Consider the following 14649-nt stretch of genomic DNA (forward strand, 5'->3'; position numbering starts at 1 on the left):
GTTTTAACACCGTTGAGATTTCTTAGTCTCTGGGTCCTTTAGTCTTCTTCACATCAGTATGATAAAATACCCAAGATAATTATTAAGAATATAAAAATAGAAGGCTTGGCTCATAGTTATGAAAGTTTGAGCCCATAGTCAAGTGTCCCCATTGCATTTGACCTCTGGCAAGGGGCACATAGCAGAGAAGAGTACTTCATGAGCAGAAAAGCTGACAGGAAGAGGAACAGACCAAGGTCCCACATTCCCTTATGTCTTTAGAGACTTACGTACCTCCCTGTAAGGCCTCATGGTCTAATGATTTTGCCACTTCCTTGCAATACCATTCATGGTACCAAATTTTGGGGGTGCACTCATATAAAATAAAGCAGAAAACTGGCACATTTTCATGAGTAATGTGCATCAGTGGGGAATGGCAAAACAAAACAACATAAATAAAACAAAAAATAATCCATCTTCAACCAGTTTGGTTCATTTTCTACTTTATTTATTTTACCCTAATCAAATCTGGTAGATACTTTTGGTCTTACTGAGCATTTTTCTGTCTTTGCTCATAGTCTCTGCAGCAATATTTTTCTCCCTGGGTAGGATGGCTCCTAACAACCTTAGTTAGGAGCAAAGACTGAATTTTCAGGGTACTGGTAAAGAAAGTCAATGAGCTTTGCATCCAGAGAGTATCATCCACTCACAGAGTCGATACTTATAGGAATTATGGGTGTCTTGAAGAAAGTTTGCATACCTCTCTCATTTTTACAGCAAGCATTTATATTATGAGTTTTCCCACTACATCCAAGTACAGAGTAATATGTAACAGTACACATTTACTTATCAACTTTTCCCCATAAATTAGACATGCTGTCACATACACACATGTATACATATATACACACACATACATACATACACACACAATACACATACATGCATAAACATATAATTATACATATACACACATGTATATACATACATATACATATAAATACAAAATAAAAAGTTGATCTGTCATGAGGCTATTAGAGTAAGACATTAAGGGTTAGGGTTAGGGTCCATGGAAATGAAGCAGAAAGGTTTTATAAATAAACTATCTCAAATAGAAAACTGAGAATTTGGCATCTGATTAAGAAAGCAGGCTAGAGAGAGTTGTGAATAGACTAGAAGCTTCATCTTTACCAAGGTTTATGTTATAATCTCACTACTGTAGCAAACATATACTTGGAATAAATTTTTAATTAGATGTATTTATGCATATATATGTTTGTCAAAGTATTTGGGTGTATGAGAGCACACATACCATGGCTTCATGTGGAGGCCAGAAGATGCCTTAAGGATGTCAGTTTTATTCACCCACTATATACCCCAGGGATGGAACTTGGGACTTCAGGCAGCAGGCACCTCTACTCACTGGGTCATCTCACTGGTCTGATAGTTGGAATTTTACAAGGTAAAATTTGACATTTTTTTTCTCTGTACTACACAATAATTTTCAAGAAGTAGAAACCATTTGCCCTACTGACATTAGATTCTATTCTACATAGATTTGTTATGTCTGTTTGGCTCCAAGATACATATAGTTTCTGTGTGTGAAAAATTAGCGTCAAATATGTTTTCTATAAATATACTGTTGTTATAGTTATTAAATAAAGGTATAAATTTATACATTGTTTTCAGGTTGACCCAGTACTGATCTCTTTTTTGCTAAATTAATTATTTGTACAGAAAAGGAAATAGATATATACATTCCTGGAAGGGTGTGTCCGCAGAGTCACACAGAGTAGTTCTGGTCCAGAACAACTGTCATAGTCTCAAGTGTTTGTTACTGCCATCCAGCTTACAAAAAGCTTCCCATGTTTCAAGTCCTTCATTTTAAATACTGGTTATTTTATGCAATCATTAAAAGAATTCTTTAACTGATTCCCATATTCTTCTAATCACCAACAATTACAATCACACAGTAACCCCTCTGAACTGTGGGTAAGTATGACCTTTAATCCACAAATAAATTTCATGCCAGATTTCATTCTTGATAGTTGTGGTAGTTTGAATGTAATTGGACCCCATAAACTCATAGGGAGTGGAGGTGGGCTTTGAGGTCTCATATATGCTCAAGCCATGCCCAGTGCCTCAGACCACTTGCTGTTGCCTAGAGGATCAAGATGTAGCTCCTTCTCCACTCTCAGGTCCTTCTCCCTCACAATGTCTGCCTGCATGCCACCATGTCCTGCCATTATGATAATGGAATAAACCTCTGAAACTATAAGCCACCCAATTAAATGTTTTCCTGCTATGGTCATGGTATCTCGTGACAGCAATAGAAACTAATCAAGACAATAATAATCTTAGGTTTCTGTTTATATTTTTGTACATGGGCTTCATAAGAGTCTCATTTAAGTGTCATAATAAGAGCTGTATACATGATTTTAGTGGGTTTTGAAATTACAAGGTCAAAGGATTTGAAATATTAAGTGACAATGTGTTTCCTCTGTTTAGCCAAGGTGTATTTATTGTTTGGCATTTGTATAAATGTCTCCCAAAGGTCTGTGAACTTTAATTGGTCCCTGGGGTGGTACTAATGGAAGATAGTGGAACAGTTGAGAAGTGGGGCATTATGGGAGATCATTAGCTCATCATGGCTGTGTCCTGGAAAGGGATTGTGAGATACAGGTACCTTTCTGTATTTGCTCCATGGCCGTAAGGTATATGGCTTTGCTCAAATAGGTGTTTCATCAGGATATTCCATTGCAGAACCAATGTATAGGGGAGCCAATAAATCGTGGTGTGATGGCTCCAAAATCTTGATCCAAAGTAAAATTTTCTCTTTATAAGTTCAAGTATTTTGTTATAGTTGCAGAAAGCTCACACCCTTCTCAGTATGTAAGTAGCCAAGGCACCATTTTTTGAAAAAAACAAAACAAAACACTATGTGCTCTTTTATGTCAAAATGGTGGCACCATGAGATACAAAACACATGTCTCAGAAAGTCCCATTATGAAACCTCAGAGGTCTCTAACTTCAAACTTTTAACAGAAGTGAATGTGCTTTCTTCCATAAGACTGGATTTTTAACACAAAATGCAACTCCATCCCAGTGGAAGCCTTATCTAGACAGGGTCTGAAAGCACAGCTGAGGACAGAAACTGAAGGGCTGTTGATGCATGCCTGATCTTAGGACATTTTAAAAGAAGGTAGTCTTTAAAATAAAAAACGTATATAGAAAATTGAGAGGAGGAAATTCTTAGGCATCTTGTATTTTCTTACCTTGAAATAAATTACTGCTTACTCTAGCTTATCATTTTACATAAAAATCAGATAAGAGTGAGAGACTACCCCAAAGAAAGCCCTTTGCCCTATTTTAGAAAGGCTTATCTTTATGAAAACCAGAGTAAGAAGCAGGAAATATGAAGAAAAGCAAAATAAACTTTGACTGAACCTGCTAATAAAATACCTACAGGAGAGAGCCTGAACAGCACAAATATGTCTTTAGCCAGTACACAAAATAATGTGCACAATGGCTATTTCAGCTTAAGCATAGTCACAGAATAAAGTTTTCTAGTTGTTGAAATTGACTAAAATTAGACATTAGGTTTTCATAAATTTATTTTACACAGACATAACTAGAGTACACAAGGGAAGATCTAACACAAAAGGTGAAACCAGTTCACCTCTGAGTGTATCTGAAAACTAAATAAATTACAGACCATTTTATTAACAAGTGTAGTAGTTTTATGTAGTCAGCAATGATGACTAAATAATTATGTCCTGGAAGTCAATTACTGATCATGGAGAAACCAGGCCTTAGTAGCTGTATGCATTTATCATTTAAAGATATCATTTTCCTAATGCACAGTAAATATTCACTCCAAATAGTAAGGATTTCCCATATTTTAGAAAATAATTTGAATTATTCTATATTATATGCTTCAAACTATGCATTAATTTTCAAAATTTTTCATTTGTCATCCCTGAAAAGTTACTTTGAAGTGAATATAGGTTAAGAAAATGGCTCAGTAAGATAAAGTAATTGCTGTGAAGGCATCAGGAGCTGAGACCAGTCACCAGTATCTACACAGAAATCCAGGGATTGCAGCTTTTGCCTGTGCCTGAAATTCCACTACTGGTGAAGCTAACACATCAGGTTCCTTGGGGCTCAGTGGCCAGCTTGTCTAAACCTAAATCATGAACTCCACATTCAGTGAAAGACATGGTCTCAAAAAATAAAGGGAACAATGATAGACTAAGAAAAGAGATAGCAACCTTTGGCCTTCACATACTAGTTCATGTACACACACTCAGAAGACATACATATACATAGCATCCACACAAATGCAAATATATAAATAAAGAAAGAATAAAACATATGATGCTAACATAATTCAGTGTTTGGTTTCAGTGACTACACTGAATTCCTCTGATCCAGTCATGAACACATTTTCTGTAATCCTCATAACAATCTTATTTTTGTCTCAAAGCTGTTCATTTATATTAAGTTTTATTTTGCATGACATATGCCCTGTAGTTATTCTTAGCTTCAAGTCAAGCAGTATGAAAGGTACAGGAATGCAAACCATTTTGAGCATATTAAAATTTATAGCAGGTCAATTTATCTTCAAGTGAGCTTATATATTAAAGGTTCAGAACTTTAAAATATTTCCGTGAAATTTCCCTGCATCACAAATGAGACATTGAGCTGATCAGCTATGGATTCTAGAGTAGTGATATTTGTGCTTTGTCTCTTATGTTTAATGAAATTATTGATATTTCATAAAAGTATAAATGATTCATATTTTCTGGCGTTGGATATTTCTGCCCCAAGTTTCCATCCTTTTATTTCCTCTACAATGCTTGAGCTGCAAACGAAACTTTATTTGGGATTTGGTGATTGGCAAACAGGGCTTTTTACTGTAACAGAATAGTTGAATGAAAGTAAGATAAATTACCAAGGTTATCAAAGTCTAACTAGCTATTCTCAAACTGTCTATCAACTTGCTACAGGACATGTACACCATCATTATGGATTCCTAGGGAATAACTGCACATGACCAGGAAACTGGAGATTATAACTACTGAATACCTCTTTGAGAAGTTGTTGCAGAAAGGAAGCCATGGAGAGAAGATGAGCTAGCTATGTTTATATCAAATAATGGAAGATACAAAGAAGGTGAGTAGAAATATAAAAAAATATTAGTTTGTATTCTAGAAATGAGAAGATGTAGCCCTAATTCTGGAAGTACAATAATTTCCAAATACAATGGTATAGATTGGCAGACACAGGTGCATCCATCTGGCCCATATTGTGAGGATATCCAGGGCTCCCAGGAACTCAAATCTGGAACCATAGTTTAAGACGCCCATTGTAATCAATTTTTGGTTTCCATGTATGTTGAGATTTTGGTAGGTGAGACATTGATTTCACTTGCTGGGCAACAGGCCATTTGGGACCAACTAAAAACCTATAGTCATTTTCAGATACATTCCCCATAAGCTAACTTAATCAAATGTGAATAACTGGTTCTTGACATAAATCAATACTCCATATTTGTAGGGAGAGATATGCTGCTGACCACACCTGCTTTGGGTGTGGCTACAGGCACATGTGAACATGGGAAATAAAGGACTGGGAGGAGAGACGCTCTTTCTCTTTTTCAGTATTCCAGTCGAGTCTCAGAAGTTGCTGAGACCAACCTGGGTTGCCGGTTTCTCTTGTAAGCACCTTCCACAATAAATAATCATCTTTATTCCTCATAAAGTGTGTGATTTATATTACAGTGACACATATTGGTCATAATTTATTAGCTTCTTATGTGCTTTTAACCATTGTGAGATCATGTTCAAACATGAATTTCAACTTCATTGATTTTGGCCAAGGCAAGTGGGTGGAAGAGACACTTGTTCTGCTCAGAAGAGTGACATCTTATTGTACCCCACCTCCTTATACATTTGGCACAAACGTAATTCACAATTCTGTCTTTGATTTTCATGAGGTTAAAAATAGTAAATGTATAACTTCTTGGAGAGATGACATGCTTACTTAGTCACTTTAAATAACAGCTTGCTATATTATGACATAGTCACAAGCAATTTCACATGTTTCTGTGCATACAAGGATTCTTTTCTAGTCAGTTTCAGCTGAGAACTCCACAAGCGGAATCAAGTAGTCAATGTTAACAAGTAAGATGTTATACCTATGAAGAACTATGAATATAGATTGAGGAGATCTGTGAAGACTGGAAAGGATTACAAGAAAGTCATGGGGGAAACATGAACTCATTCTTTGGTAGGGATATGAGTGGTTTTCTTCCATCAATCACGTTGAAAGAATTCCTAGCCATACCTTGGACTCCCCGTAAAACAGGCCTGGGAGGTCTAACAGATGAGTGTGACTATCCATGAGTTCTGATGGAGGAAGAACTAGAGGATGCCTGCAGACATGAAGCCATTCTGTACTTTAGAGTTTTTAAGAGTTTTAAGACGTATGAGAACTCTTTTGGTTTCAATAGCAAGAGCTTCATGCTTTGAATACGAATCTGGGCTGTAAGAATTTGCTCTTGAGTTACAGGCTTCACCTTTCTTGCCACATTGGCACACAATGTCTTTCTAAATCTTAGTACCCTAACTTGTCCCCCATTTTCTCTGTAGCATGGGCCCTCCTCAGCCTACCCAGGCACATAGCACATGCTTACAGAACCTGGGCATAGGCCAGAACCTCACTCACTGTCCTGTCTTGGCACTTTCTGATAAGGCAAGATTTCAGTGAAGCTCAGCAAAGGTTTAGTATCACATGTTGAAATCTCTCTTTAAGTACAAGGAATATGCCCCTCCTTTTGTAGTTATTTGATGTCAACTTTGACATAATTGCTATAAGAATTAATATTTCTCAGAACAGTTAATTTTTTCAGTAGTAGATAACTAAATATATAAAGGCCAACTTTGAAATGATTACCTAAATTGTTCCAGTATAAAAAAAAACTTGGGAGCCAGAAATTGAGATAAAGCAGATAGTCAATTGTTTGACCTTCTCTCCAAGTTTTTCCTGATCCACCAGCTACAGAAATCACTCTAGAATCCCTTTTCTCTCTTCCTGTACCTCTCTAGTAGACCCCTTCAGGCCTCTAGCAACTCTATGGCTGATTATGATCAGCCAATTGCTGACTACGTTCTTTGATTCAAGGTAGCTTTATTGGCACAGTGGAATGTCCATATGAACAATTCTCCCACATTTTCGCCTTTTTGTTTGAATAAAAAGGAAAGGTTTCAATTCTAATGTAGTAAAACTATATACAATAAGAACAATTATCAAGTAATAAAAACATTCACAATGTTCAGTCCCTTAGTAGTATTTGGCAGATTCAGAGAAAATACTCTATTTTCTATTCTATTTTGGTGAATTCAAAGTTTTGTACCTAATTTATTTTCTATCATAAATTTTAAAAAACCTCATCAAAGACTCAAGAAGGACATAATATTACCTGAATAACCAGGAACTGTAGAGCAAACAACTTCCAAAACTGTAGAAATGACAGACATCTGGCTGCCTAGAGAGTTACCCCCCAAGGTTTCTCTGCATCATTAGGGCATCCATCTTTGGTCTACAGGCCTAGAATATCTAACAGACTTTTCTGTGAATCAGGAATTTTGAAAGACTGTTCTAACTTATCTTGGAAAAGTTTCACAGTCAATTTGTACCCTGCTTGTCCAATTTGGACACCATACTGTCAACAGTTAAGGCATGGGAAATTTCTTGCCCAGTAGCTAACTTTACCACAATAAAAACAAATTCCATATGGATGTTCTTCAATGCCCATCATCCTTTTTTGAAGTAAATTGGTGCTTCCAGGGGCAGACATGTCTCACTGTCATGAAAAGCCTCATGTTATTAAAATATCTTAAATGCCATATTCTGTAGGTCTCTAAAGTATTTAAAGACCATCTGACTACTTAAAATATATCTATGTTTGACCTTGAAAACATACCTAACATGACCACAAAATTTAATTGTTATAGATTACTGCTAACCTACATTTTTTAATTATCTTAAACAGTTTGTAATAATAGCCTTTCAGTACTATAACTTTACATTAAATTTTAAAATGAGCTATATAGATACAATACCTTAAACAAGAGTAGAACATACGTACAGTATGTTAAAATAAAAATAACCTTAAATTTGTATGGGTAATACAAAAATACCTTAAAGAAGAGTAGAAACATATATAAGAATAACAAAAATAACCTTAAATTTGTATCAATATACAAAAATCCATACCAATGTAAAATATTTGAGACTAGTAGTTGTTTTTAGTTCAAAAGTAGCCTCAACAATCCTTTCCCCCCATCATTTCTATACTATGTTCCTCCTCCCCTTTTCCCTTCAGGAACAGATCCCTGAGTCTAATCTTCTTTGTTTAGCTTTTTTCCTGACCATGATCAGGAAAAACCCTCCCTCAACAATGACAAGCATACATCGAATGACTAAAAACTATCTAGCCCACCTTTTGGATATGTGGGAATCATGTTCTTAAAATTACTTCCTGTTGTCTGGGGACAATGGTATCTTTAGGGTATCCTGAAATTTTTGAGATAATGATCAAGGTCTGGGAGAACTAGCTGATGGGAGAATGCAAGGCTTATGTCAATTCCCGATTGAAGTAGTCTATGAGACTGGACCATCTTAGCTAACTGCTTTGAAGTTGTTCTGAGCAGTTTTTAGTCCAAAGCTGATCTTTTGGTGGTTGTTTGTCAGCTTAGTGGTGTTACAACAGTTCAGGCAGACTCATTGTTGGGGGGCCCAACATCTTTTTGGAGACAAGATGTTTACCTATTACTGGGGAAAAAACTAACTTTTCTGAAAAATATTAATTTTTATGACAAGAAGGTAAGAAAAACAAATTCCTTGTGCTTTAAGGGAGATGTAGATGTTGGGTCCTTAAAATGTGTCAGAGAAAATTCATTCTTTAGTCACCTTTCTCATCCCCCACACTGGAGTTTTAGTAACAACCACAGATGCTGTCACAGTACTTTCCATCCCATGGGAACAGAGAATACAAGGTTGTATAACTAGAAGGTTACTTGTTTCCAACCTGGTAACTTGAACTCTGCAGTCTTTATACTGCAATGAGAACAGATTTCATGTCTGTGGCATAAGGTCATTTATTTATTGTTTTTATTATTTACTATCAGAATACTTGTTTAGTAACTCTTCTAAAGACTACTGTAAATCTAATAACAGTTAATTAAAACCCTAGAGATAATCTATAACCTCCAATATATCACTCCCACTGTGAACATCCTTTGTTGAATATCACAGGATAAGCTAACATAATAGAGGAACTAATATCAAAACTAATTTAAAATGACAATGAACTGTCATCCACTTGACTGATAGTTAATTAAAATAATAAAATTAATAAAGTTGGTCTTATTTTTCTTTCATTTACATGAAAATAAATTTTATTAAGATTGATATCATGCTTTAGTGTTGTATGAGCTGCAAGAATTTGAACAAGAATAATAATAAAAACATTCCCTGTGATGGAGAATCCTCACAGTCCTGAGCTTTAATACAAAATTTGATTTGACATTAAGAAGAGATATGGCTACATGTGCCCCAAGGGATTTACTCACACAATCTTCGTATTAGCTTTCTCTAGAAAAAAATGCCTGGAAGGTACATTGTCAGTATTAAAGGTCCCTTTTTATAAATATTATCATTTTACTACTATAACACAATAATGAGACAATTGACTTAAGAAGAGGAAGTATTTATGTTAGCTCACAGTTTTGATGTCTCTGTTTAGGGTTGCTTGGCCCAATTAGCTTTTTTTATCATGGTGAGGCAATAAATCATTGTGAGGCCATAAAGTGGGGAAATCCCTTAGCTCATAGTCGTGAGGAAGCAGAGGGAAACATTTAGGTAATGCTGAAATCATTTAATTTCTTCCTTTAAGGCCCTACTACTTAAAGACTATAACTACCCAATGGTAACATAGTTTACTAATAAGCTGTTAACAAAGGGGTCTTTAGAGGACACTTATCCAGACCATAGCACACAGCAAGTTGATATTTGATTTCCTACATTTCAGCCTAAACATATGCAGGAGAAAATACACTCATTATAAGATGTCCTTACAAATATAACTACAATATCTACCATGGAGCATGAATAAAACATTATATGCTTATTCTTCTTTGTTGTATGCTAAAAAAATTAATTCATGGTGAGAAACTGGGAACTGTAATTAAAATATCATATTTTTCAATGTTCCCATTTTCTTCCAACTTTCTTGTACAAATAAAATTAATTAAATAATCTGGTGGTAACATATAAAAGAAATGGATACATGAAGCAGGAAAAAACATGAAAGAAAATTTAAGACAAGCAAAAGAACACAGTGATATCAAAACCTTCAGTAAATTCTTAAATTTTAAAAGATTCAACTGTTTAAATACTGTCAGTAAGGAGGGAGGTTGTTCAAAGGGAGAACCAGCCAGAGGTCCAGACCAATTAGAAGATGACAGGGATCAATTTCTCATGCCAAATGCATCCTCAAACTTTCTAGTGTAAAATAAATATGTTTATTTGGAATTTCATTTCCTCCTACAAAGCATCAATTAATTATGACTATTCTATTAAATGAAAATGCAAAAGGATTCACCATGGACCAATATGAAGCAGAAATCACACTCACCATCTCTTCGATTCAGTCTTGCAAAGCCAGGGCCATGACTGTTGGACAGCTGGGAGGAGCTGCTGAAGGACAGTTGAGGCAAAGAAGAGGCCAGTGGAGCAGCACAGTTGTCTGCCAGAGAAAAGCACGGGATATGTTAACACATAGGCTGTAGGACCATCATAGCTTTACAAAGTAGTGTGGAGGCTGGGGAGATGACTCAGTCAGTAAAATGATTGCTGGGAAAGTATGAGAAGGATCTTAGTTCAGATCTCTAGCATCCATGTACAAGACATGTCTGAAATCCCAGTGCCAGGGAAACAGAAACAGAATGGTCCCTGTGGCTTGATGGTTAGCTAGTGTTGATGAATCTGTGAGCTCCAGGTTAAGAAACCCATTTGAAAAAAAATAAGGTGGTTCAGACACCAGCAAATACCCGCATAAACAACACACACACACACACACACACACACACACACACACACACACACATTTGTATGCAGGGTAATCATCACTCTCTTAGTATTCTAAATTTTAATATCCGTGTTACATTATAATTTAGTGTGAAATTGTTGTTGAATTTAAGTTGTTTAAAATGTATACAGTTCTCTTAGCTTTGACTAATGTATACAGCTGTATAATCTTTACCCTAGTGTAGAACAAAAATGGATCCACCAACATAAGCATCAACATTTCCTCATGCCCTACATTTTCTTTCTGATTATACAAGGTGTCTGAGTATGTCAGTAACATATGACTATTATAAACAAAACTTGATGCTTGAATTCTTCAGGTACATAAACAGTGACCCTAAACAAAATAAGATAGTCTGTATTCAAATCAGACTTCCCTACCATACAAGACTCATCCTTAGCACTGTATGGTACAGAGCTAGAAAGACTTGCTCTTGAGACCTCTGCAGTGACAGTACCTAGGAACACTTACAATCTCTAGGGACCACACTTGCTGATAAGGCTAACAGGCTCTTCCTTTTTGTCTGGTAATTCTACCTTCCCAGGGTGGCCCTGCTTTACAGTCAAAGCACTTCTTACACGTCTCTCATATTAGAGCAATCCTCACTTGCTGATTTTGTGGGGTTTTTTTTTTGAAATACTGCTTCATTGATTAAAAGGATTAAGGGATATCTAAGACAGATTACCTGCCTTGTTATCTATCTATGTAGGTCCTCGGGTCTCCTCTGCTTCTGGAGTCCACATGCTTCAAACTTCAAGAGGGCCTGGAATTGTTTCTCTGTGGGTAGCTTTCCTGTCTGCACTTTGGGTTGCTTCTCTGTACTTAAGGATAGTTACATTTCTGTTTTTTGGCATCCATTTATTTTCTCATAAGGAAGTCACATTTTCCTATTTTACAGAATGATTACTGATCAGTTAATTTTAAAATGTTTTATATAATTAAAATGTTTTAATAATAGACTAATGATATGCCTTGAATATATAATTAGCAGATTCAGAACTGTATAGTTATATATACATGTGTGCATGTGAGTGTGTCTGTAGGCAAAATTTGTTACAACTTATGAAAGAAAGTAAGCATACAGAATTAATTATATTGCTATTACCAGGAAAATGTTAACTCACTCAATGGGACAGATGTAATAAGTGGTCCAAGAAGTCTCCCAGTAATGTTTTAGTGTAGTGATTAGCTTTCATTGTCAACTTTACATAAGTTAAAATCACCTGGAAAATCTCAGTGAGGTGTTTCTTTTACATTGGGTAAGTTTATGGGAAGGCATGATGTAGGGGAATTACATTGATTAAGCTAATTGATGTGGGAGAACAGTGAGCAGCACTATTCCCTGGGAGTAGTGTAAGAATAGAGAAGTCAACTGAGTAAGAAAGCAAGAAAGCATGTGTTTATTCATCCCTTCTCTACCTTTGTAGATGTGATCTAACTACATGTCTCTAACTCCCACCATTTTGACTTCCCTAAAGCAAAGGACTGTAACCTGGAACTGTTAGCTTAAAAAAAAACAAACACTTTATCCTCTAATTTGTCCCCCCCAAGGTATTATATCTCAGCAACAGAAATGAAATTAATAGTTATGTTAAGAACATGACCTAGGGAACAATAACCACAAAATTCAGGGCAAAATCTTAGACATAGAATTTGCCTAAGTGAATATGATTTTTATAACATTACATATGATTAAATTACAACAGCTTTTCTAAAAGCACGTATTGCCATTGTTAGACTGAATTGTTTTGCTTAAAATTATCCCTCTACATATTTTAACTTTAACTTAAGGTTTTCTTCATAAATAGTGAATTCTAATCTAACTTGCTAAATAATTCGACCTTTACATAAACTCAATGAATCATAACAGCTAAATGTGAAGACTGCCAAAATATGAAGACAATAGGAAAATACCAACAGTAATTGATTAGGAAAGTTTTGTATGTCATTTCTTATTCTTGGATTATAAATATAGCCTACAAATATGGTCACTGGAGCATAAGAAGAATTCTAAACCATTTACAACTGCTGTTTGATTCAGGAAATGGTGTGTGTGTGTGTGTGTGTGTGTGTGTATACATATTCACATGTATATGGTTGTATGTGTGCATGTGTATGTATGCATGCAGAGGCCTTAACTTGGTGCATATATTGCTAATCACTCTCCACTTTATTTATTGTGTCAGGATATCTCTTTGAATCTGGATTTGTTGATTGGCTAGTCTTGCTAGCCATATTGCTCCAGGGATCTCCTATCTCTGCCAGATCACTGGCAGCTAATAAACAGTATGCCTGAAGCTAGTGCTGTAGCTGTTGGAGAAGGGGGCCAGTGTGAAAGGAGAGAAGTCAGTTTCTGATGGTAGAATCTGATTCCATTTCAGCTTTCATGAATCAAGGGGCTTGACTCCCCTTCTTGTTCAAGCCTGTCTGAGTGTTAATTGCCTATACTTGAGAGATAGTCAGTGAGTACTCAGCCTTTAGTCTTTAACCCATGTTTTAGTCCATATCAATGTATCACGAAGGATTATCATTCTTGTATAAGCAGTAGCTTTATTATGAATACCAACAAATATCCTGCCTAGATCTTCAGGTTAACTATGTAACTAATTCTTTTTTAATATAATATTTTATTAATTCTTTTGGAATTTCATAATTCATTGTGGTGATATAGTATTTGCGATTTAATAAAGGTTGCCTGAAGTATCAGAATGCAAAGTCAGCCATACTAGTTAGCTGTAGAAGCTAGGCAGTGGTGATACACACTTTAATCCCAGGACTCGAGAGACAGGCAGATGGATCTCTGTTAGTTCAAGGCCACATTGAGTTACATGAAATTGATCCAGTCTAAAAAAGAAACAGCCCATGCAAAGGTGATCTCAACATTTGAGATCACACACCTTTAATCCCAGCACTAGGGAGGTGGAGACAGGAGTGATATGGCTGGGAGGAGAGAGGTATATAAGGAAGAAGCAGAGTCAGTCTCGGAGATTTCTTCTTCAGCCATGCTGAGAACAGGACAGTCCTTTCAGCCTGAGGTAGTGATAAGATCTGGTAGCTGGCTGCTTTGCTTCTCTGATCTTCAGCTTGGACACCAGTATCTGTCTCTGGATTTATATTATTCACGTTACAATGCATACACTGTATTTTGATCCTATTCACTCCAGCTCTTCCCTGTAATTTCTTCCAGATCTATTCCACCTCTTCCCAACTTCATGCCCTATTCTTTTTATTTTTCTTATAACTCAACAAGTCAAAATTGTTATGTGACTTGTTGAGTTATAAAAAAAATAAAATAACCCTTCTACTGGTGGGTAGTTGATTTACAAGGGACCAAACACTTAAAGAAAAATTAGCTATTACTCCCAGTAGACAACTACTAATAGCTCTTCATCTAAGGATAGGGCTCCTGAATCCCTTCCTCCCTCTCTGTTGGAAGATTGACTTATTGGCTTTTTCTTATGAAGGCCCTTTACAGGTAGCTACAGATGCTGTGAGTTCATGAGTGCAGGAGTCTT

At 36.0% G+C, this 14649-nt stretch overlaps 1 protein-coding gene across 3 annotated transcripts in view; it reads right to left on the reverse strand.

The window, feature by feature from the left end:
• The window catches only part of LOC101837173 (contactin-associated protein-like 3), a 148897-nt gene that overhangs the window by 122434 nt on the left and 11814 nt on the right, over positions 1-14649 (reverse strand). For all 3 annotated transcript variants that reach the window (XR_005881046.1, XM_040756165.1, XM_040756164.1), the window contains exon 2: positions 10682-10792. Coding sequence is in view for 2 of the 3 variants with exons in the window: in XM_040756165.1 (XP_040612099.1) it covers positions 10682-10792 (111 nt within the window). In the remaining variant the exon portion in view is untranslated. The remainder of the gene's footprint in view (positions 1-10681; positions 10793-14649) is intronic.

The sequence above is a fragment of the Mesocricetus auratus genome, unplaced genomic scaffold (assembly GCF_017639785.1).
Source record: "Mesocricetus auratus isolate SY011 unplaced genomic scaffold, BCM_Maur_2.0 Super-Scaffold_100013, whole genome shotgun sequence".
NCBI lineage: Eukaryota > Metazoa > Chordata > Mammalia > Rodentia > Cricetidae > Mesocricetus > Mesocricetus auratus.